General features: G+C 38.0%; 1 protein-coding gene across 4 annotated transcripts; it reads right to left on the reverse strand.

Moving 5' to 3' along the window:
• Window positions 1–1,540: 1,540 nt before the first annotated feature.
• Window positions 1,541–23,082, reverse strand: deaf1 (DEAF1 transcription factor). Of its 4 annotated transcripts, none has more exons than XM_063003497.1 (13): window positions 22,826–23,082; window positions 20,267–20,364; window positions 19,608–19,737; window positions 16,908–17,054; window positions 13,909–14,048; window positions 13,691–13,756; window positions 12,817–12,855; window positions 12,595–12,718; window positions 11,046–11,174; window positions 7,046–7,290; window positions 4,675–4,740; window positions 2,738–2,827; window positions 1,541–1,803 (listed from the first exon to the last, which is right to left on the reverse strand). In XM_063003497.1, the coding sequence occupies exons 1-13, from the start codon at window positions 23,043–23,045 to the stop codon at window positions 1,699–1,701; spliced, it is 1,599 nt and encodes a 532-aa protein (XP_062859567.1). In that variant the 5' UTR covers window positions 23,046–23,082; the 3' UTR covers window positions 1,541–1,698. The 4 variants fall into 4 exon arrangements, with proteins under 4 accessions (XP_062859567.1, XP_062859558.1, XP_062859576.1 ...); XM_063003488.1 differs by having other exon boundaries at window positions 4,636–4,740; XM_063003506.1 differs by lacking the exon at window positions 4,675–4,740.
• Between the last annotated feature and the right edge of the window lie 639 nt (window positions 23,083–23,721).

Raw genomic sequence — 23,721 nt, forward strand, 5'->3', positions numbered from 1 at the left:
TGTTTGTGCTGTGATAGACTGGTAACCAGTATGAGTTGTTTTCTACCTTTCACCCAGCAAATTCTACCCACTACAACCCCAAATAGGATAAAGTGGTTGTAAAACATATAATGAATGGATGAATTAATTTTACTGCTACACTCTGATGACTTATTTGGTGGTGACTTTTGACACTTTTTTGGATAGCTCTGTGAGGTCCAAGATTCAGAATCAAATATGAGGGACCTTTCCGCACTTTTATATTAAGGTTGGAAACGGTGAGGAGGGAGGAGTAGTAATTGGTCATGTCTGAGAGACTGAGAGAGCTTATAGTCCGGATTTAGCAGCATCTGATTTCCACCTTTTTGGACGCTCAAAGAAACCTTAAGGGCAAGAAGATTTTCATGTGATGATGATGTGAAAGCAGTGGTGCATCAGTGGCTACGCACTCAACCAAAAACATTTGATGCTGATGGCATTAAAAAGTTGGTACGAGTAGCGCTCAGGTGGCACAGCGGTAAAACACACACTGTTCACCAGAGCTGAGATCTCGAATACATCGTATCGAATCTCGGCTCTGCCTTGCCGGCTGAGTGGCTACATGAACAACGATTGGCCTGTTGTTCAGATAAGGGGCGGGACTAAAGCCGGATGGGGACTCTCTCTCAGACTAGTGCGCCTGCACAGAGATGGGGAAGGAGTGCGGTAGGGGGTGTGGCCCTCCGTGCACAGCGCTGTACCGCACTGCGCTTGTCAAGTGTAGGTGATAAGATGTTCGATTTCTGTGCACGAGTCGGAGGGGGCGTGGAGCAGCCTCGTCCTCCCCAATCAGGAGCAGGGACCAGCATTAGTGAGAGGATGATTGACGGGTAGAAACTGGATGCGCTAAAGTGGGAGAAAAAGAAATAAATAAATAAATAAATAAAAAGTTGGTATGAAGCTGGGAAAAATGCATCGGAAGGTGACTATGTAGAAAAGTGATGTCATTTGTTTTTAAAATTCTTAATATGTAGCGTTTAAAAAAGTGTGGAAACGTTTTGAAGAATCCTCGTACTTACACAATAATGTAATGTTATGCAATGAACTTCCAACCCATGGAATGAAAAAAGACCCTCTGAAACAATTCATAAATAGCCCAGTTCAGTACAAAAACTGTGCATCTGAAAACCTTGTATAGAGCACTGAAGGCAAAAGAGCCATTCTGTAACATAGTACTCACCTCTGCTTACATGCTCCGTTAGTGATTTGTCATTACCTAATATTCTGTTCCATGGCTACAGCCATGACCAATGGAGTGAGGAAAAATAAGCAGAACTGAAACTGCAACCAACCAAATGCAAAGCACAAATGTGTGCCAATGTTTTTTAATATTTATCTTTTTACAGTAAAAGATTTCAATCATATTACATAAATTTAATTCTAAAGAATTACTATATGAAATGTACTTTGGACTAAATACAAGTGTTACTCACTACTAATATTGTTGTGTAATGTAGTTTAATAGGGGGGAGCATAAAGATAAATACAAATGGAACCTTATAAAAACTGCACAAAACAACAGTTTGCAACTTGTTGTTTATTAATCTTAAATATGTATAAACCAGTGTGTTGTTTCAGGTCATTTAGACCCTGTCTTAGAAATGTAGCAAAGTCTTTTGGAAGATTGTAGAGAGTGAGGAGATGTTCAAAGGCAACTGTTAAGGATATTTGTACTTCATGCTATGCCTTGACCTTCTCTACCTCCATGCTTGCTATGTGAGCCTCATCATGCACTACAACAGCTACACTTGACTGAGAGCAGCTGTGCTGGTGATCCTTCCAGTCCTATGAGAAGACATTTTAATGAAATATATATTAACACAATTGACCACTTGCAATTCTGTAACCATAGAATATATTTCTAAGAGAAACACAACACTGTAGTTGGTTTTAATTTTTATAATATGAAATTATTTATCCGTTTCAAGAAACACACTGATCAGCCGTAACATTAAAACCACCTCCTTGTTTCTACAGTCACTGTCCATTTTATCAGCTCCACTTACCATATAGAAGCACTTTGTAGTTCTACAATTACTGACTGTAGTCCCCACATGACCACCAGAGAGCAGGTATTATTTAGGTGGTGGATCATTCTCAGCACTGCAGTGACAGTGACATGGTGGTGGTGTGTTAGTGTGTGTTGTGCACCAGCAGTATGTGTGGATCAGACACAGCAGTGCTGCTGGAGTTTTTAAATTCTAACAGATTAACACACCACCACCATGTCAGTGTCACTGCAGTGCTAAGAATGACCCACAACCCAAGTAATACCTACTCTGTAGTGGTCCTGCGAGAGTCCTGACCATTGAAGAACAGCATGAAAGGGGGCTAACAAAGCATACAGAGAAACAGATGGACTACAGTCAGTAACTGTAGAACTACAAAGTGCTCCTATATGGTAAGTGGAGCTGATAAAATTGACAGTGAGTGTGGAAACAAGGAGGTGGTTTTAATGTTATGGCTGATCTGTGTATTTTGTGAGGCATATGTGCTCATAACACTTCTTTACAGATGACTACAGGATTTGCTATACACAGAACAATGCGTTCATTTTTTGATGTAATACATAAAAACAGGTAGAACCCAGCGTAATTACCATTAAATTATAGTAACATCATTAATGGGGAACAAGCAAGCTACATTTTATGTAACCAGAATGTCAGGTCACACCATACTTAGTCATGCAGTCGCTCTGTCTTTTGAGGTAGAGTTTTACCTTTTTTTGGCAGAAACTAGAGCAGTAGTAGACTTTGTGGCAGCCAGCACATTCACTTGATGCCTCACGACCACAGTTCACGCATGTATGCTGCAATAGGTAGCAGAGATGACACTTCAGTTAAAACAGATTATTTAACGATCATGTGTCACTCCTGTGCTTTTCAATTTGATATGAGCGTAATAATGCATTCCCAGTGTTATAGTAATGTTGCAAAATGATCATGTATGTGTGTAGGTTATAAACCACTCCATTCTAAGTACTACAGGGCAAACCTAAAAGCAGTTTAAAGCAGCCAATCCACCAACATGCTTTCACAGAGGTGGGAGGAAACCGGATTATGCAAAGGTAAAATACACAGACATAGAAAACATGCCAGACTCCACACAGACAGTGACAGGATATTTAAAATTGAAACCCAGGTTCCCTGGTCTCTGGAGCCGACTTTTATAAGCAGTAGTTAAAACAGGTGTAACAGCAGTTGCAGTAGTAGTGATGGTGTTAGATTATGATGACTCTATGTAGTTTGGCATATTTCCCACATGCCAGTGCGAGTATCCTCCAGTTTCCTCACACCTCCCAAAAGCATGTAGCTACTCTGAATGGCCCATATACAGTATGTGTGCTGTAGTAAACATTATTGGTACCCCAACGATAATGATTGTTTAGTATAAAGAAGTGTAAACACCATTATATTCATATAATATAAAATAGATAGTATAAAAAGTCAGTATCTTAGGAAATATGTGGGGATGTAACAGTTGATCTGTCAGCATGCATGCAGTCATTTTTAAAAAGAAAGAAACAACAAACATAGTATATAACATGAACAGGATTAAAAGCACACTTCAGTAATATCTGGTTGCAAAATCTTTGGCAACAATGACAGCCTCCAAACTCTTCTTATACCTGCATGCTGGCCTGCTTGTATTCTCCCAATAGCAGATTTCTGCTCCTTTAGAAGATTTTTAATTGGGCTGAGATCAGGACTCGTGTATTTTTGTACTTGTGTACTTTTGGATGTGTGATTTGGGTCATTGTCCTGCTGTAGGACCCATTTTGTTCAACTCAGACCCAGTTATCTTACACTTGGAGGCACATTTCACTTTAAAAAGCTCTGATAATTCTCTGAATTTATTGTTCTGGCAAAATGTTAAAGGCCTTCAGTCCCAGAGGCAGCATTTATCACAATGTTTTGCATACAAATCTTACAATCAGCAGAACAATTTCAGTGAAATGTTTTTGATATATTGCCTCATAGTACTTTGAAATACTTACACATTTCATAATTTATTAGCATTTGGTATGCCCTCTTTTCAACTGTAATGACAGCATGTACTTGAGCTGGCATGGACTCAGCATGATTTTAGGATATTCCGATAAGCATATTGTGATGTTACAAAAATGCTTGATTCTCTCTAACTTCAAATACCCACATCTCTGGTCTCCAAGTAGTTGTTGCAAAGCTTTGAGGTATGTTTTGGATCAATATTCTGCTGCATTATAAATGCAAAGTAATTAATTCTGTGCACATGCCCAACTCCAAAGTAGACAAAGCACACCCAGTCTTGAGTATTCTCATTTCGATGCTTAACTGCTGTTTCGATACACAGTCTGAGCATGTGCTTTAATAGAAATATTTCCAAAATGAATATATGAACATTTCACTTAACTTGTTATGCTGATTATATGATTTGTAATAATAAAAAAAAACATTGTATTAAATTTGTAGCTGCATTATCAATGACCTATGTTGCTTTTAGTTTCAGTGATCTCAATTTCAATGCTGCCATGAGAGGAATTGTACTTAACACTACACAATTAATGGTCTAAAGCTCTAAATGAATAGACACAAACACACATCAAATTCTTCTTGCTTGAAAGAAATGAAAGCTTACTGAGTATATATAGAGAGACAGAGCGGTACGGCCACTTGCCTTGATGATAATTTCAGTAATCTTCCCTTCCGTGTCATCAGCAAGCGACAGCTGGCTGACAAAGGACTAAGAGAGAAAACTTATTATTAGCCTACTTAGTGATGATAAAGAGCAAGAAAGAGGATCTTCCAGTGAGGTCACACCGTTAATCATTACCTTCTAAAACTTTAATCAAAAGGCATCATCAGGTTAGGAGGATCTGTTGCTTTTATGCAGTGGTTTGACACTACTTTTTACATATTTTGCAATGCCCAAAGTGGTTTACTGACTTAAACAATAAGACCTGCTGCAAAATAAACTGTGAAAAGCCTTAAAGTTAAGGCCCTACCTAATTCATGGTTGTGAAAATTATGTCACAGATCGTGAAAAGAGCCATTTCCCATGTAATAAGCAATTTGCTGTGAAATTCAAAATTTAAGCTTTGTGTTTAGCGATTTAACATTTATTAACATGAGGTGCAACATGCAATATGAGGTGGTCCAAGCCATCATACAACAATTAAATGAGTGTAACAGACTTTTCTGTGGTGTAGTGTGCTGACAATGTTTGATGTATGTGTTTACATATTGAGTGCATTTTGTCCATTTGGGGATTCCATAATCAATAGAAAAGTGTGCTTCTCTACACACATAATCATCTCTGTGTAGTCTGTGCTACACCTTAAAAGGACAAGCCAGTAAAGTATTATACTTCATATAGCTTGTCCATGTACAGTTTATTTCTTACTTTATGAACTCAGCAAACTCTAAAGACGCTTGGTTACATTAGCGGTTAAATAAAATGTCCAAGATGTTGAAGTCTAAAGCAGCTAAAAACACTAACGGGTAACTGAGTTTGAAAAACTCCCAACCAATTCTGTGGACCCAGAAAGGGGGGTGTCAAAACACAGACGAGAATTTTTGTCTTTCAACTATTAAGGCTTCCATTGATTCTATCATTCAATTTATGTGTTATTTAATGTGAGTGTTATTGAATGACTGCCGTGAAGTCAGTAAAATCTGTGATTTATGACATTTTCCTATGAGTTTAGTAAGACCCTAACAATAGAATTTAGTAGTATTGCAGGCTTAGTAGTATTGCAGCATTAAAATTAAGTATTATTAGCTATAAAGGGTAACATTCACTTCAGGACTGTGTAAAATTAAGGGTTGAAGGAGTCTTTATTTTTTAATATTATGACAGGCTTTACCAAACACTTTTTTAACTGTCAGATGTTAATGACATTCAGCAGGTACAGGGCAAGTAATGGGAAAATAATGGCAATTTTATTAGTGCTAGAGGTGCACCACAGAATGACATCATGTTAAACTGTATAATAACCGTATAACTGAATAATTTGTGACTCTTAGGTAAAGCAGTCTAGCAGTAAAAAGAGACAGCTACTTAACTCATGCTGTGTGGGCAGGAGGTGTAACCTGTACACTGCTATATTTAAGTTGCTTTGTAAGGAGGGGACAGGTTATTTCTGAAGTGGAACTGAAGCACTTGTTTAAATCGGCATTGCCATTATTCAGATGATATATTCTGAAGAAGTAGCTAGCTTTTGAAACACTCATTACATCACTATTATATGGCTGCACCATTTAAGGTCGGAATAATAATCACTACCATTTAACCCAGTAACGAGCATACACTGGTTATATCTAGAATCATGAGCTCACATACATTGCTAAACAGAAATCTGTAAAACTAAAGAAAAAAGAAAGCAAAAGAAAAAATAAAAGCAAAGAAAAAAAAAAAAAAGAAACAGGTCATCTTGAACCTGTATTGGTTAGTAACTGTAGGTGGCTGTAGGTCTCTGTGTTTTATTTATCAATATAAATTAATATCATATTGTGGCAAGTGGTCGTCTTGCCGTCATATAAATGTAAGCAGCTTGGGTTCCTCCTGGACGCCACGCTTGCTTACATCACCGGTCGTGGGAGCGCTATATCCCATGATGCGCCCACGGCCAAAACAGTAATAAGGGTTCAGGCAGGATATGTTACATTTTAAGTGTGTTGTATATAGTGACCTATGTGTTCATTTTCTTTTGTTCAATATGTGGGAGAAATCTGCCATACCTCAGATCTGGCCTCTTTTTCCTCGCCCTTGCAAACAGTGTTATGTTTCCTATTGTCTCACTGATGCCACAATGTAAATACAGGTAGCATGATGGCAGCCAAGAATTACCAGGGCACAATCGAATTCTTGCCAAGTTCTGCCAAAACATGTCAATTCATCACGCCCAATTATAGGTGTTTTTCTGATGCTTAGTAAATATCATACTCATTTTTCTGATTTAGTTTTCCATTAAAAAAGAAAGTTAGCATAAAGGGAGTGAGGTGGTGGTGCAAGAAAGGATTTTTCAACATAGCACAAGTACACTCACATCCTTTCTGCTGCAGTCGTTTTTCTCAAGGCTGCTGTTAGCCTGGCTGGCTTGCTTGGCCTGTGCAATAAGGGCTTTGAGCTGTTGGACAGTGTTGAGTAGTGTGTTGGCTGTCTCTTCTAGGTACAGCCAGGTGTGCTGCTCATTTGTTTCCAATCCATTAGCCACTCCGCTTGCAGTGGGAGCTTTAGTCTGCACCACTGCCTGCTGAGGGACCATAGTCAGAGCCGGAAGCGAGGTCAGGACTGGCAGAGAGAAAAAAGAAGAGATTAGGACAAAAAAGAGACTAGGACAAACCAACAAGTAAGGACAGTGTAGTTCCATTTTTCTGCCTGCAGTGTTAGAATGCAACCTGGGTGTCTATACAGATTGTTGGGCTTAAAAGATAACTATATAATCGGTTGTTGAGGATACAAACAACTCTACCATCATACTCCACCATATTTGACTATTTTTGTTTCCAGTTGTGACTGCCATTTAGTTTTTCTATGTGAAATTTCTGTTATTTTGTCCACCCCTCTGCTGTCAAATTAAAAACTTCATTTCGTATGAAGGCTGTTAGTAATGCAGTAGTGTTATCAGTATATCACAATAAGAGTGAGATAACAATGCTCATACTGGGTGGGTGTGTTGGTGGTGACAAACCAAATAAACTCCAGTTAATTAAAGCAGTTTTAAATGCTCTTGATTGTCTAATGGACTGTTTAGAGATAAAGGGTAAAAACAACATATTATTCTCTCTCTGTGTACCCAGTCCCATTTGTCTTTCAATATTTAAAGATACATTGCCAGCAAGATCCTGTTGCAAGTTGTCCTAAACTAGCGCAAGCCTGAAGAAGAGATCCAAGAATTAACCAAAATCAGCCCAAGAAAAGGCATGCGGGATCAGATCACAAACCTCTGGATCATTATGAAGAAAGCAATAGAAAGGAACCAGGCACTATATTTATGGGTCACTGATTCCACAAAGGCATTTGTCATAGTACAGCATGAACAATTATGGATAACCATGCTTGACATGGGTTAGAAAAAATCTATATTGGAGAAAATAAAGAAATAGTGATTAAGAGAGCAAATGTAAAACAAATTAACTGTATGTCTAATACCCAATTATGTTAAACAATTTGAGCTGGTTCTCTAATTACATAAACATATACCATTTACACCAATTTGAGGTTTTCTTCCTATAACATCACCAACTATGATTTCTTTTTCCCCCAGAGTAAAAAGACATGACTTTGAGTAAGGACACTAGAAGGAGAGGGCTTCACTGCTTCATTACCCTCAGAGTTTTTTTGGTTTAATGAGGGACCCTACAGCTGGCACTGATGAGGCACCTGCCACAGGAGCCACTCTGTCTTTGACTAAGTCAAATCTGCAGCAATTCTGTACTTAGAGAGGAGGTAGGCATGGATGATAGGACCAGAAGACAAAAAGGGACCAATTTAGCTATTTTTAATACGGGATCATATATTTTCTTTAAAAATACTTAAAAAAAAAAAAATCATTTTATGATAATTACTTGAAAATGGCTATGACTATTTATTGCTTTTTTTTTAATCTCTTCAGTTTAAAGCACCTCCATTTGCCTTTAGAAGTGTGTATGTATAAGCCTGTAATTATAATGACAAGCTGTGACAAACTGTAAGTGACATCAAACTCTAAAAAAATGCATAAATAATTTGCTTAAGCCCACCTCAGGAAAAAAACACTGAAGACAGGCACACTGCTATCAAGAAAATAAATGTAACCTGCAATTATAGCCATCAGGATGACGAGGTACCATTTTTATCCTCTCAGCTGGGAAGAATCAACTGCAGCTTGTGAATGTGAACATGAAAGAAAGGTATGGGGCCTCTGAGTGTCCAGAGGTGGTAAATGGTCACAGAAGTATGCTTGTCCTTGTAGCAGACATAGGAGGTGTCTGAAATGCCCATCTAATGTAAGATAAAAATTTCCCACTAATTTATTTTATATACTTCCAGTTCATATATCCACTTCCAATTTACACACATAATGTATTTTGACTTATAATCCCATCCTTTTTTGCTATATCCAATCTTCCTGTGATATCACTCATTGCATGAAATCTTCCAAACAACTGCAGACTTTTTATAATGAAAAAAGGTTTGCAGATTTTTGCAGCATTAATGTCACATCTTCTTCTATGTATAACTGTCTAAATATTTTTCCTATCAATTTAGTTGTTACAATAAATTAAGTTACAAATTAGTGACAGATCTTCTTAACTTTTGACATCCCACCCACTGCCTGAGCTCAAAAAAGAAAACACCTGAAAATGAACATGTAGTAAATTAAAATATGCAATAAAAAGATAAATCACTTGAACCTTTGATTTAACTGACAAAAGTACTATCAAAAAAATGTCAAACTTGTTTAAACAAGTTTAGAATTAATGCCTGCAACACACTCATAAAAGTTGGGACAGAGGCATGATTGCCACTGTGTAACAACAGCTTTCCTATTAATAAGACTTATAATTGTTTAGGAAGTGAGGATACTAATTGTTGCAGTTTTGCAAGTGGAATTTTTTGCCTATTCTTGCTTGATACAAGACCTCAGCTGCTCAACAGTCCATGGTTAATGCAGAGTTTCCTCTTCATGATGGACTATACAATTTTGATATACACAGATCTGGACTGCAGGCAGGTCAGTCAAGCACATGCACCTTGTTTCTATGAAGCCACGCTGTTGCTGCATGTGAATAATGAGGACTGGCATTGTCTCCCCAGAAATAAAAAATGTTGTCCTGATGGCAGCACACCCCTAAAATCCAAATATATGCCTTCATGTCAATGGTACATTTACATACATACAAGTCACTTATGCCGTGGGCACTAATGCACCCCATACCAGGACAGATGTTGGCTTTTGTACTTCAAGCTAAAACAAGCTAAAACGTGGACTCATCTGACCAGAGCATATGTGTCCACTGTCTTTTGGTGCATTTGAGATGAGCTTGTGCCCAGCGAAATCAGTGGTGTGTAATAGTTCCAGGTTGCATTCTTTGCTGCAGTGGGGGTTTGAGTTAAGTGACAACAGTTTTCCAAAGTACTCTTGAACCCATGTGTTCAAGTCTGAGAGTGTGAATGTTGCGCACATTCAACAGTGGTCTTCGCCCTACACAAACTGAAATTTCTTCAGGTTGCCTGAATCTTTTCACAATGTTATGTAAGGTAGATAGTGAAAGACCTAAACTATTTGCAATCTTGCACTGAGAAGGTGATTTTCCCAGAGGTGAAGTTTGTATTAATAGAAGTATTTATAGTTAAAATTATTAATGCATTAGTCTGAAAAGTAGCATTTAATTAAAGTAAGCTACATTTATCATAAGTCACAATTTGTTTAAATAACAATTATTGGCATCGATGTAATTAGTACTTTCTTTGCCCACATAACTTCTATAATGCCTAATGAGAATTAAAGTCAATATAAATATCATTAGACCCTACAGGCCTCTAGGTGCCGTTCTTGAAAGCTCTGCGCTTCAGCTCAGACCACACTGAAGGCACATTGGAAAAGTTGTGATTTTGTGTTGTGTCATTGAAAGGTTTTGTGTTGTTTTGAATGTATGTCTTGAATCACTATACTTCTAGAAGATCCAACCATGACCCAACTGCAGCCTCTTGGTACAGGTTACAGATTTGGCTACAGAATTTAAGTTCATAATGTCACCCTACCAAGGTTATTGGGGAAAAACCCCAATAACCATAATAACGAACGGTAGTTATTTATTTTCTGTAAAAAGTTATTTTCTTCACAGCAAACATGTTCAGTATGTTCAGCGTGTCAAGCTGATAACATATCCTTGTTTTAATTTGTTACACTGACTTTAGAAGCCTACATCTGTGGTCAGTACTGAGTGTCAAGGAGACTCATTTGTATGAGTAGTACACACAATATGCCATTTCACACACAGTCCTAGTATACTGTAAGTGTTTATGTGAAGATTTTGTAAGGGTTTATAACCTTAACTCACCTGCGGTGCTGCTAAAAACGTCTGAAGGGGCAGTGCTTTCAGAGATAATCGTGGACGAATCTCCTGTTGACGTTCGTTCGAAGGTTAGTGTGCCGGAGGTAGTAAGCTGAACTGATGGGGTCACTGTGACTGGGAAGACACCACATGCTTTGGTTACATACAGTGTGCCAGTCCTGTCTTTATTAATACTATTTTTACTAATACAGTGCAGTGAAAAAGTATTTGCCCCCTTTCTAATTTCTTCTGTTTTTACTTATTTGTCACACTTATGTATATGTTTCAGATCTTCAAACTGCTTTTAATATTAGACACAGCTGAACACATTTTTTAAAATAATAATATTATTTATTAAAGGAAAAATGTTGTTCAGTCATACCTGTTGGCTAAATCAACCAGTTAACCAAATTTAATTGACCATGTCTGCATATGTGAAGCAGGCTAGAAGATCTCAAAAAGCAGCACATGATGCCACATTCTGAGGAGATTACGATACAGATGTGAACAATGTAATTAAAATCCAGTCTGAAAGGGTTGCAAAGCCATTGCTAAGGCTCTGGGACCCCAGTGAACCACATTGAGAGCCATTATCCACAAATGGCAAAAACTTGGAACAGTGGTGCACCTTCGACCCAGACAAAGAACCCAGACAAATGTCTACAGAACTGCAGGCCTCACTTGCATCAGTTAAGGACAAGGGACACGATTCCAGAATTGTGGACCAATTGCGGACCAAAAAAAACTCAAAAGGTTTATCTTGCATTTGCCAAAAAACACCTGGTTGACCTTCAAGACTTTTGGGAAAACATTATGTAGAGTAAAAAGTTGGAATTTTTTAGAGGACATGGATCCCATAACATCTGGCACAAAAGTAACAGTGCACTCTACCACAAGACCATCATACCAACAGTCAAACATGATGGTGGTAGTCTAATGTTCTGTAGGACCTGGCTGACTAGTCATAATTGATGGAGCCATGAATACTGTGATCTATTAAAAAATCCTGATGGAGAATGTCTGCCAGTTTGTGACCTTAAGCAAAAGCACAGTGTGATTAACCGACCATGCAGCAGAACAATGATCTAAAGTAGTGTTTTTTAAACCGCAAGAGTCGCGAACCGAAAAATTTTAACTTGTACATAAATGGCCCCTTGTGGAGGCTTTATGCTACATCTTGTATATAGAGTAAGATGCATTGTGTTGCCTGTTTAAACAATTCTGTGGAGAAGAGTGAGCCAGAACTCCTCATCACAAGTTCACAAACATCTGAGTGCAGTTGTGGCACAACCAGTTATTAGGTTCGGCAGGGGCAATTACTTTTTTATGTGTGATATAGATTTAAAAGATATATATATAATAAATGAAAAGATCAATTAAAACCTGCATTTTGTGTTTACGTGTATTTTCTGCATCTTATATTAAAATTTGTTGAAAGATCTAAAGCATTTACATGTGACAAATTAACAAAAAAAACAAGTATTGTGAGGGGAAAATACTTTTTCCACAGCAGTGTACTTTAAATCAGTGAGATTTGCAGCAGTACAACACTCACACGCAGTCCCTGGAGCCAACGTGATGTTCTTTGGTGACGATGTCTCCTTTTTCTCTGGAGAGCCTGGATGCTCATTGTCTTTTTTTCGCCGTTTGTAAGGAACAAAGAGTCTCACAGGGCCAGTCTGTAGATGAAGGAGCAGATATATCTGACCCAACTATTACTAGCAGGAGAGCAGAATGTTAAAGCAATACTGTTTGTGAGGTGTTGTATTCACTTTACCATAGAAATGTTCTCCCCTCCAAAAGATCCATCCTTGCTCTGAATAAGTGTTACAAAGAGAAATAGAATAGAAAAGAAGAGGGGTAAATATTATTAAGTACAGCTAGTTGCTTTAATATTGCCTTGGCCACACTGCATGCTACATGATGTTCAAGTAAAATAGCTTTGTTTAATTGTTTATGTTAACTAGCTGCTTCTTCCTGGTGAGTGTCATAGTGGGTCTGGTCCCACACAAAAGATGGATGCAAAATAGAAATACACCCTGGATAAGGTGCCAATCAAATGCAGGGCAATACTCAAACACTCACTTAACCAATCAAGGGACACTTTGGGATAGCTGTATTAACTACTACCATGTTTGGAGGCTGGAGAAAACTCATATGAACATGAGAAGCACATGCAAAAATCATCAGCAACTGTATTCCAGAGCCTCAGTATCCAATGCTATTGTGTAGCTTTCCGTCTAACAGCTTTGCCATAATGCCACTCTTTTAAAAGGGTTTCAACATGTTTATTCTATTTAGTCAGTTATCTTCAGTAGCGGGTCTGGTGCCACCTGGATATACAGAGGGCAGGGCAGAAGTACAATGGACAGGCTGCAAGTCCATCACAGGGCATAACACACTGACACATTTACTCACTCATCTACACCTAGAGGACATGTAGAGCTGCCAACTTACCTTCTGAATGTTTTTAGGAGGTTGCGGCAAACCGGAGTACCCAAAGGAAATCCATGAAACACAGAGAGAACATTCTAAACTCCTTACAAACAGTAAATTAAGCTATACAGCTATAGCTACAGGGACAGCTAACATTAAAGATGTGTACTTTAATGTGTGATAACAGTAACAGAATAGCAGGTTGTTTCACTTACCGCAGCTAGGTCATCACAGCATGCTGCACATGTACAAGAAGCCGCATGTGGGTTAAGGATACGCTCCTGTAAAAACAGCACACATGCTCAATACAGTGAAGTTTTAAAATTATACACAAAACATGTCACAAAACAACAGATCCTAAATCAGCTACATTTCTTACATACAAGGTATGTACAATCTTATGTTGCTCAGACAATCTCTGTAAAGATCTAACCTGTATGAGGCATTGTAGAGGCCTCCCAGCATAGCGAATGCTCCTTTTCCAGTCTTTACTGCTGGCTCTTCCAGCCAGCCCTTCAAACTCAGTGGGTGTGTACCAGTTATTGTTGTGTTTGATGCAGCGCCCTTTACCCCCTGTAAACAATGTGTACATTTAAAAACACATAAGAAGCACATTTAAACAGGAAGAGTTGAATCAGACTCATTTTTAAACGAGTTAGAGTCACTTAAAAATGTATCAAATTGTTTTAGCAAATAATCAAAAATTTAAAAAAAGACTTTACATAAAATTAAAACTGAAATTTCTTATTCATAAAAAAAGTATTCAGACCCTTTGTTGAGGCACTCCTATTGCAATTTAAATTCATTGGACATAGTATGGAAATGCACACACATGGGTTTATAATGACCCACAGTTTACACTGCATTGTCAGAACAAAAAACAAGCAATGAAGTCCAGGAACTGTCTTTGGATCTCTACAATCAAATTACACCATGGCATAGATACAGTGGGGGAAATAAGTATTTGATCCCCTGCTGATTTTGTAAGTTTACCCCCTTACAAAGACTTGAAAAGTCTATAATTTTTATGGAAGGTTTATTTTAACAGAGAGACACAGAATATCAACAAAAAATCCAGAACATTAAATAAAAGTTATAAATTAATTTGTATTTAATTAAGGGAAATAAGTATTTGATCCCCTACCAACCAGCAAGAATTCTGACCCCCACAGACCGGTTATGTGCCCATGAGGCACACAAATTAGTCCTGTCCCTGTATAAAAGACTCCTGTCACAGAATCAGTTTCTTCCGTTCAAATCTCTCGACCACCATGGGCAAGACCAAAGAGCTATCAAAGGACGTCAGGGACAAGATTGTAGACCTGCACAAGGCTGGAATGGGCTACAAGACCATCAGCAAGAAGCTTGGTGAGAAAGAGACCACTGTTGGTGCGATCATTCGAAAATGGAAGAAATACAAGATCACAGTCAATCACCCTCACTCTGGAGCTCCATGCAAGATCTCACCTGGTGGGGTAAGAATGATTCTTCCGTCACAGCTTTCTTTGGTCCAACAGAATAAAAATTGAACTGTTTGAAGTGCTATGTCTGGCAACATGGTGATAGCAGCATTGTTGCATAGTGGTGCTTCTCAGCAGCAAAGACAGGTGGACTGGTAAGAATTGAGAACCAGATGAATGTAGCCAAATCAAGAAACATCCTTAAAGATGTCCTCCTCTAGACTGTACACAAACATAGTTCACCAGGTGACAGTTCACCTTTCAACATGACAATGACACTTAACTGGCCTTGGAGCAAGTCTCTGAATGTCCTTGAGTGGCCCAGTCCAAGCCTATACTTAAACCCTATCAAACATCTGTGGAGAGACCAGAAGATGACAGTTCACATAACTCACTATTGAATCTGAGAGAGATTAAAATAATCGCCCAAATCAAGGTGTGCAAAGCTTGTAAAGACTTGCAGCTGTGATTGATGCTTAGGCTCTTACATATTGCATAATGGGTCAGAATACTGTTGTGAAAAGGAGATATTGGGTTATGATATTTGACAAAACATTTTTGATGTTTTCACTTTGCAATTGTGGGTAATTTAGTGAAGATGGATGGGTAAAATGACAATAATATTCATTCCAAATAAAATGTACATAACAATAAATACAATAAATTATCAAAAAGTTAATTATACAGATTTCAATTAACTAATAAACCTTGTATCACTTTAATGATTCCTGAAAATGTTCTCACGCCTACACTATACAAACACATAACATAGTGGGTCCCATTTTATTACAGTTTTAAGCATGTCCTAGTTAACTTGCGAAGTGTAAATGATCTATGTTGCAAATGTGGCCACTGGAAGAGGAGAAAATGTGTAGTAGGGAGTATATTTTTAATATAAACACACTTTAAATTTGGCATATAATTTTAGTTCTCATAAGATAAGGTATTTCAGATAAGGTTGCCTCTGCCTAATGGCATTGCCTGGCTTTACAAACCTAATCAAACTATAAAGATAAGGTACATGGAACATGTAAGACACAAGCCATGCATAGATAGTAGTTATCTAAATAAAAACCTAATGTAACTTTTTATGTAACATTACTGTAATTCATTTAATAAAAGCAAAGGCGGCACGGTGGCTACGTGGGTAGCACTTGCCTCACAGCAAGAAGGTCCTGGGTTCGATCCCCAGGTGGGGCGGTCCGGGTCCTTTCTGTGTGGAGTTTGCATGTTCTCCCCGTGCCCGCGTGGGTTTACTCCCACAGTCCAAAGACATGCAAGTGAGGTGAAATGGAGACACTAAATTGTCCATGACTGTGTTTGATATAACCTTGTGAACTAATGAACCTTGTGTAATGGGTAACTACCGTCTTCTGCCATGTAAGTAACCAAAGTGTTAAAATCCTAATAAAACAAACAAATAATAAAAGCAACTTCTGGTGGACAGGAGGATGGAAATACATCTATTACAGCGAAGCACACACAGCATGTGACTGGGATATGGAAGGGCAATTTGCCTGGAGAAAATGATAGAAAAATCCACACAGACAGTAAATACTGCCAAAGAATGAATTTAGGACACTGGAGATAAACTGGGACCTGGGACTGATTTATATATTTGTTTTTTTTTGTGGGTTTTTTTTTTTACCGTTAACAATGTTTTCAAAAAGGTGCCATGTGATACAATGTCTCCAGATTTCCCTATATTGCTCTTGAATAAGCCTTCAAGGTCTTTAAGAAGAAAAAAAAAGAAAAATATTTGACTTTCATGTGGATTCAACCTCTCCGTCTTTCAAGGGCTCATCTAAAAGCTTCTTTGACACTGATTACGAAATAGAAGAGTACTTAAAATAATAAGGTTGAATCGGACATGTTTAATTTCTTCAGTGACGAGAATGTTCTTAAATTTATGGTTATATATGTGGTTCATAAAACTGTCATAGCAGTCTGCAGTGCTTTTATGACAACCTACCTGATCCTAGTCTGTTTTTGTAAAGAATGCCACTGGTGTTCCTGCAGCGCACTCGCAGCTCGTTGTCATATACAGATGGGTCCCAATTATACTTGGACACATCTTTATCATGACTTGGAGACAGTGGAGTGGAGGGGGTCGGAGGCCCTAGAATGGAGTCAAGAAAACAAGAGCTTTCATATTTGATGTTCTAATCATTCATTTGTTATTATTACCAAATATATAGAAATATCTGGAGATCACTGTGAAAGAAAACTGTTAAAACAATGTAATTAAAGCAAGTGTATCACAGGCAGAAAAGCCTTAAAAAACACAGTTCTTGGCTGGCTTCTTTCATTACTCCATGGGTTCTTAACTTTATCCGCATTTTCACAGATGCAAACAGCAAACTTGTGTGCTAAACAGTAAGTATCACTAGATACATTTGCTGGTAAGGGGTCCACTACAAAAAACACTACCAAATGTAATGAAAAAATATTAAATGCGGGACCTTTCACCCTCAAGATGAGCAAAACCTACTTCCCACTAATATGGTAAAATTGGACAACAAATTAAATAATATAAGAATTTTTCACTAAACTCTATGTAACCACTAGTAATTATAAATGACATTATTTAATATTAGGAGTGGTAGCCTAGTGGGTGGAGCATTGGGCTATTAATTGAAAGACTGTCGGTTCAAATCCAGCCTCTGCTATGCAGCCACTTTTGGGCACTTGAGCAAGGCCCTTAACCCTGTCTGCTCCAGGGGTGCCATGCAATGGCTGACCCTGCGCTTTGACTTCAGCTTCCAAACAAGATAGAATATGCAGAAAAAAAAAAAGTAATTGTACTGTACACGTGTATATGTATATATGATAAATAAAGGCATTTTTCTTATTATTATTTATAACAACAGACGTAGCACAACATTTCAGAATTTCTTATTAGGACAATAAATAAATATTAAATACTAATAATGTATTAAAAATCAGCTCCCAGATTATACAGATACAGTGCCTTGCAAAAGTATTCAGCCCCCTTGAACTTTTCAACCTTTTGCCACATTTCAGGCTTCAAACATAACGATATGAAATTGTAATTTTTTGTGAAGAATCAACAACAAGTGGGACACAATCGTGAAGTGGAACGAAATTTATTGGATATTTTAAACTTTTTTTAGAAATAAAAAACTGAAAAGTGGGGCGTGCAATATTATTCAGCCCCCTTGCGTTAATACTTTGTAGCGCCACCTTTTGCTGCGATTACAGCTGCAAGTCGCTTGGGGTATGTCTCTATCAGTTTTGCACATCGAGAGACAGAAATTTTTGCCCATTCTTCCTTGCAAAACAGCTCGAGCTCAGTGAGGTTGGATGGAGAGCGTTTGTGAACAGCAGTTTTCAGCTCTTTCCACAGATTCTCGATGGGATTCAGGTCTGGACTTTGACTTGGCCATTCTAACACCTGGATACGTTTATTTGTGAACCATTCCATTGTAGATTTTGCTTTATGTTTTGGATCATTGTCTTGTTGGAAGATAAATCTCCGTCCCAGTCTCAGGTCTTTTGCAGACTGCAACAGGTTTTCTTCCAGAATGGTCCTGTATTTGGCTCCATCCATCTTCCCATCAATTTTAACCATCTTCCCTGTCCCTGCTGAAGAAAAGCAGGCCCAAACCATGATGCTGCCACCACCATGTTTGACAGTGGGGATGGTGTGTTCAGGGTGATGAGCTGTGTTGCTTTTACGCCAAACATAACGTTTTGCATTGTGGCCAAAAAGTTCGATTTTGGTTTCATCTGACCAGAGCACCTTCTTCCACATGTTTGGTGTGTCTCCCAGGTGACTTTTTATAGATATCTTTGAGAAATGGCTTTCTTCTTGCCACTCTTCCATAAAGGCCAGATTTGTGCAGTGTACGACTGATTGTGTCCTATGGACAGAGTCTCCCACCTCAGCTGTAGATCTCTGCAGTTCATTCAGAGTGATCATGGGCCTCTTGGCTGCATCTCTGATCAGTCTTCTCCTTGTTTGAGCTGAAAGTTTAGAGGGATTTACAAATTTTACAAAGTTTACAAATCTACCGGGTCTTGGTAGATTTGCAGTGGTCTGATACTCCTTCCATTTCAGTATGATCGCTTGCACAGTGCTCCTTGAGATGTTTAATGCTTGGGAAATCTTTTTGTATCCAAATCCGGCTTTAAACTTCTCCACAACAGTATCTCGGACCTGCCTGGTGTGTTCCTTGGTCTTCATGATGCTCTCTGCGCTTTAAACAGAACTCTGAGACTGTCACAGAGCAGGTGCATTTATACGGAGACTTGATTACACACAGGTGGATTCTATTTATCACCATCAGTCATTTAGGTCAACATTGGATCATTCAGAGATCCTCACTGAACTTCTGGAGTGAGTTTGCTGCACTGAAAGTAAAGGGGCTGAATAATATTGCACGCCCCACTTTTTAGTTTTTTATTTCTAAAAAAAGTTTAAAATATCCAATAAATTTCGTTCCACTTCACGATTGTGTCCCACTTGTTGTTGATTCTTCACAAAAAATTACAATTTCATATCGTTATGTTTGAAGCCTGAAATGTGGCAAAAGGTTGAAAAGTTCAAGGGGGCTGAATACTTTTGCAAGGCACTGTATGTGTTGCTAAACATTTTGCTGCCTTTTTTATGAAAGTTGGCAAGACAGAATAATTAAAAACACACAAACACCTGGTGTCATGGGTGCAGTTGTGGCTTTCAGGCCCGTGGCATCCACTATACTTCCATCTGCGTGTACAACAATCAGGGTGGCTTTCTGTGTACTGAGACTGTCCCCAATCTGTAGAGTGGTCCTGCCTGTCTGCACACACCAAACACAGCAGAAGCAAAACAAATGTGGATACAAACTTATTTATACAGGCTGTATGTATTACTTAACGCAACAACTCAAGTTCAAGTGATACATAAATTACTCTAGCAGTGTCAGCAAAACATGTATTTGCATTTATTTTATTATGATTCACTAGAATAAAATTGCCAGTAGGACCACCCCCCAAAAGTGTGCATGTCGATGCTTATTTTTAACAGTTGTGCATGTCACAATCAGAGATATATTAAATGTTGCCCCGATGGTGGTTACTTTCAGTACAGTCTTGAATGCAGCAGATATGAGCAGCATAAAGACCTGAGTGACTTTAATAAGGTCAGGTGACTGGGTTGAAATATTTCCAAAATATTTCCAAAAAATGTTCACAGACAAGCCTTGTCTCACCATGTCAGAGCTGTTCTGACAGCATTTAAGACAGGTGGTTCTAATGTTTTGGCTTATCTGTGTGTATATGACCAATCTTTAGACTTAGAATTACTTAAATCTGCCTTTAAATACATACTAGTACATGTTCAGGAAGAGAGGCTGCTGTGGCAACAGATGTTGAGAAAACGCCGTCATCTCCACTCTGGACACCACCGACAGTGACTGTGGTTACTTCTGTAAAGAGAAAAAGGAGTAATAGTTCTTAAGACTAATAATTTTTATTTCTTCTAGCATTTAACACATAGCCATTCATACAGTTGTGCATACAACTTACTGATCCCATTCAAACAAAACAGATAAACAAATGGAAAATAAAGAAATAATACATGGATTATAAACAAAAACAAATAAAATGTGAATACCATAATTACCGAGTATGCATCGGGCCGGCGCTAAGGGGGGGGGGGCTGAGGGGGGCATTGCCCCCCCAAATTGTGTCTTTGCCCCCCCAAGCACAATGCAAGCAACGGCTATTTTTAAAATTATCTCTGAACCAATCACAAAAATGCATTTTGTTTTACAGTGTGAAGATATTTCCTTGCTTATTCCTGATTGGCTCTTTGAGTCATATAAAAATCGGCAGACTGCCCCAAACAGTTCAGTTCGGCAGTATATGTTCTGTTAGTGTGAGCGAGAGGCAGGTAAACTGGTAAACACTTTTTTTTTACAGAATTAGTATTCTTTTGTTTTCTTTATATTTTAATTTCCCAATAATATAAATATTCTCACTCATTCCTATTTCCACGTTTGAATATTCTCAGTCTGTGTGTAGGTACATTTGTCAGCTTTGACTTAAATTTGTATTAAAGCCTTTCAAGAAATAGAGTTGTTCTATTAGTAATGGCAATTTAATTAAGGGGGCGTATTAAAATGAAATACAATTAGATAATCTTTTTTCTCCATTTACATAATCAACATGTATTTTTTAATCATTGGGTTTTAAGTTTAAGTTCGAAAACATGCATTTTTATTTCTTTACCTCATACATCACTTTAAGCCAGTATCAATAGCTTGGCTGTCATCATTCATGCACAAATCAAGCCTTGAATATATTTCTGGCTTCAAAAACATGACTATCAACATGCCCCCCCCCCCCCCCCCCCCAAGCAAAGCAGTCCAGAACCGGGGCTGGCATCAACTATGTTTTGGTAAAGTTGCTGAGAATGTGAAAAAATAAGGGAACACCAGTATTTTCACTTCATTAAAAAAGTATTTCTAAATATTTGTTGCAAATAAAAGATATAAAAATGTAAAAAAAAATAATTCTTAATAATTTCTTAATAATAATGATTTCTTAATAATAACAGGTGCCATTAGTTATTGCAAACATGCAGCAGTTATGCTCAAGGTAAAGAACATTTCTTAAGTTTTTAAAACTAGTAAACACCAGTTAAATAAAAAGGTTCCAAAGTCATAGCATACAACATCCCTTAAACATCCCTGTCAGTACAACCAGTTAGATAAATTCATGGAACTTCAAAAGCTGCCAATTGGTTGAAAGATTTCACACAATGATTAGCAATTAAGGTGAGTTGGAGGAGCTTCCTGAAGATTACAGAACCAAATAATTAAACAACACTGGAAGCCAACAAAAAACATGTCTTAAACATCTGTCAGTACAAGTGATTAAATAAACTGTAAGCAGAAACCAAAAACTGAGTTGCAGGATGACCTGAAAACAGCAGTAACAACAAAGCTCCTCTAGTAAAACAGAGGTGCTCTGATAAAGATGCACACACACACACACACACACACACACTGAGACAAATCAAAACAATAGACAAATAAAACAACAAAACTATTTAGCAATAATTTGGCTTGTCATGTTTGGAGAAATAAGGGTTATGCACATAATCCCAAAAACCCTATATCCCCTGTAAAGTATGAAGGAGCATCATGATATGAGGCTCACATTTTAAAAACTGGCCATCATTAGAAAAAAAAAACTTGTTTAATAAGAACAAAACAATATTACAAGCTCCTTTCATCACCCAGAAAGACATGTGGAAGGTGTTTTGGCTAATCCATATTCTCTCTAAGAGTGAGTGTCTGTGTTGCTTTGCAAAGTACTGATGCTTTTTCTGGGATGTGTTCCTGCTTTGCACATTGGTGGACTTACTGTAACCCTAACCTTGATGAAGCAGTTAGTAAAAATGTTTTATTAATTTATTAGTAGTTATTGATAAAGTACATTAATTACTATCCTGATGCAGTCTAAATGTATATGGTGGAAGTTTTTATTTTTTTATTTAATGCAATTTTATTGCAAACAAATAATTCATATTTTTTACATTTTAAAAGTCAGTACTGGATACTGTGCATTGTAAATATATGTAAGGCTTTTTAATTATTCTTCACAAAGTTAGTTTAAAAACCCTTGCTTCTTTGAGTTGTTTTGTATAGTAGATAGTTGATGTAGTGTACTGCTAGCATTTTGTATGCATGTGTAATGTTATTGTTTAACTGATAATAAAAGTGGGCTGGTAAACAGCATTAGCTAGTGCTATTAATGCGTTGGTGCTTGGGTAGCATTTTAGACATGTAAATAAAGCCTGTTTGGCTGCGTTTTGTTTTGTTTTCTGTTGTCTTCGCTACAGTAGTAGTGTTTAAGCGAGACGCTCATCTGTAAACCGACCGGCAAACTGCGCTTCACCATCGTCAGTGTTCGGCAGGGACTCGGCTATGGCGATGTTGGGCGAATCCGCCGAGCCAGGCATCGTGCTCACTTCGGCTTGGTCAGGCTCAATTTCGGAACGCTCCCCCTCCTCCTCCAGCACAGCGGCCGCCTTCTCTTCCTCCTCTGCTTCAGCTAATCCGAGGCGCTCCGCCACTGCTGCTGCTACACTCCCCTCCATGTCACTCACTCACTCGCCTCCTCAACAACCCGACTGTAGCCGAGCACAGCCGACTGAGGACTCGGCTAAACGCTCCGCCTAGCTCACCCTCCACTACACGAATGCGATATTTAACAAAGAAAAGTATTAAAATACACTACAGAAACAAAGATCCTCCACGTACTGCCAATTCTATTGATTTATTATCACACAAAATTGTAAATGCTGCTTAATGGCTGCCAACTTTGTTTACGCGGGACAAAATAGGCAGCACAGGAAGGAGATGCAGCGGAAATTACCGAAAGTAAACGACGTAACACGAAGTGACGCGCTGCGCGTTCGTGTGGAGAGAATAGTACTACTACTTTTACTCCTACTTTTATTATTATTATTTTTATTATTAATAATAATAATTACTATTATTATTAATACATTTAAGTAGTTTTATTTTCTGCCTTTTTCTTTTTCTTACAATGCCAAAAACTGTCATGCAGATTATTACAAACTATATTTATAAAAGCAATTTGCTAAGTGCAATAAAACAAAAACAAAAATTATAATTACAGATGGACAAGAGAATAAAGATAAGCGTTTGTAGTTGTTTAGTTAGCAATGAAATGTAATAAAATATAAGTCACCACAGTGGATCCTTCTGGTCCACATATCTGATCTGCCACAGTTTTGACATTAGATGTGG

The sequence above is a fragment of the Trichomycterus rosablanca genome, chromosome 1 (assembly GCF_030014385.1).
Source record: "Trichomycterus rosablanca isolate fTriRos1 chromosome 1, fTriRos1.hap1, whole genome shotgun sequence".
Classification (NCBI taxonomy): domain Eukaryota; kingdom Metazoa; phylum Chordata; class Actinopteri; order Siluriformes; family Trichomycteridae; genus Trichomycterus; species Trichomycterus rosablanca.

Coding starts and splice junctions, on each gene's coding strand:
- deaf1 (XM_063003488.1), bottom strand. CDS start 23,045: ATGGAGGGGAGTGTAGCAGCAGCAGTGGCGGAGCGCCTCGGATTAGCT. Junction 14,049..16,907: donor CAAAAACAGACTAGGATCAG/GTAGGTTGTCAT, acceptor CATTGTTTACAG/GGGGTAAAGGGCGCTGCATC. Junction 7,291..11,045: donor CGTTTTTAGCAGCACCGCAG/GTGAGTTAAGGT, acceptor TCTCTCTGCCAG/TCCTGACCTCGCTTCCGGCT.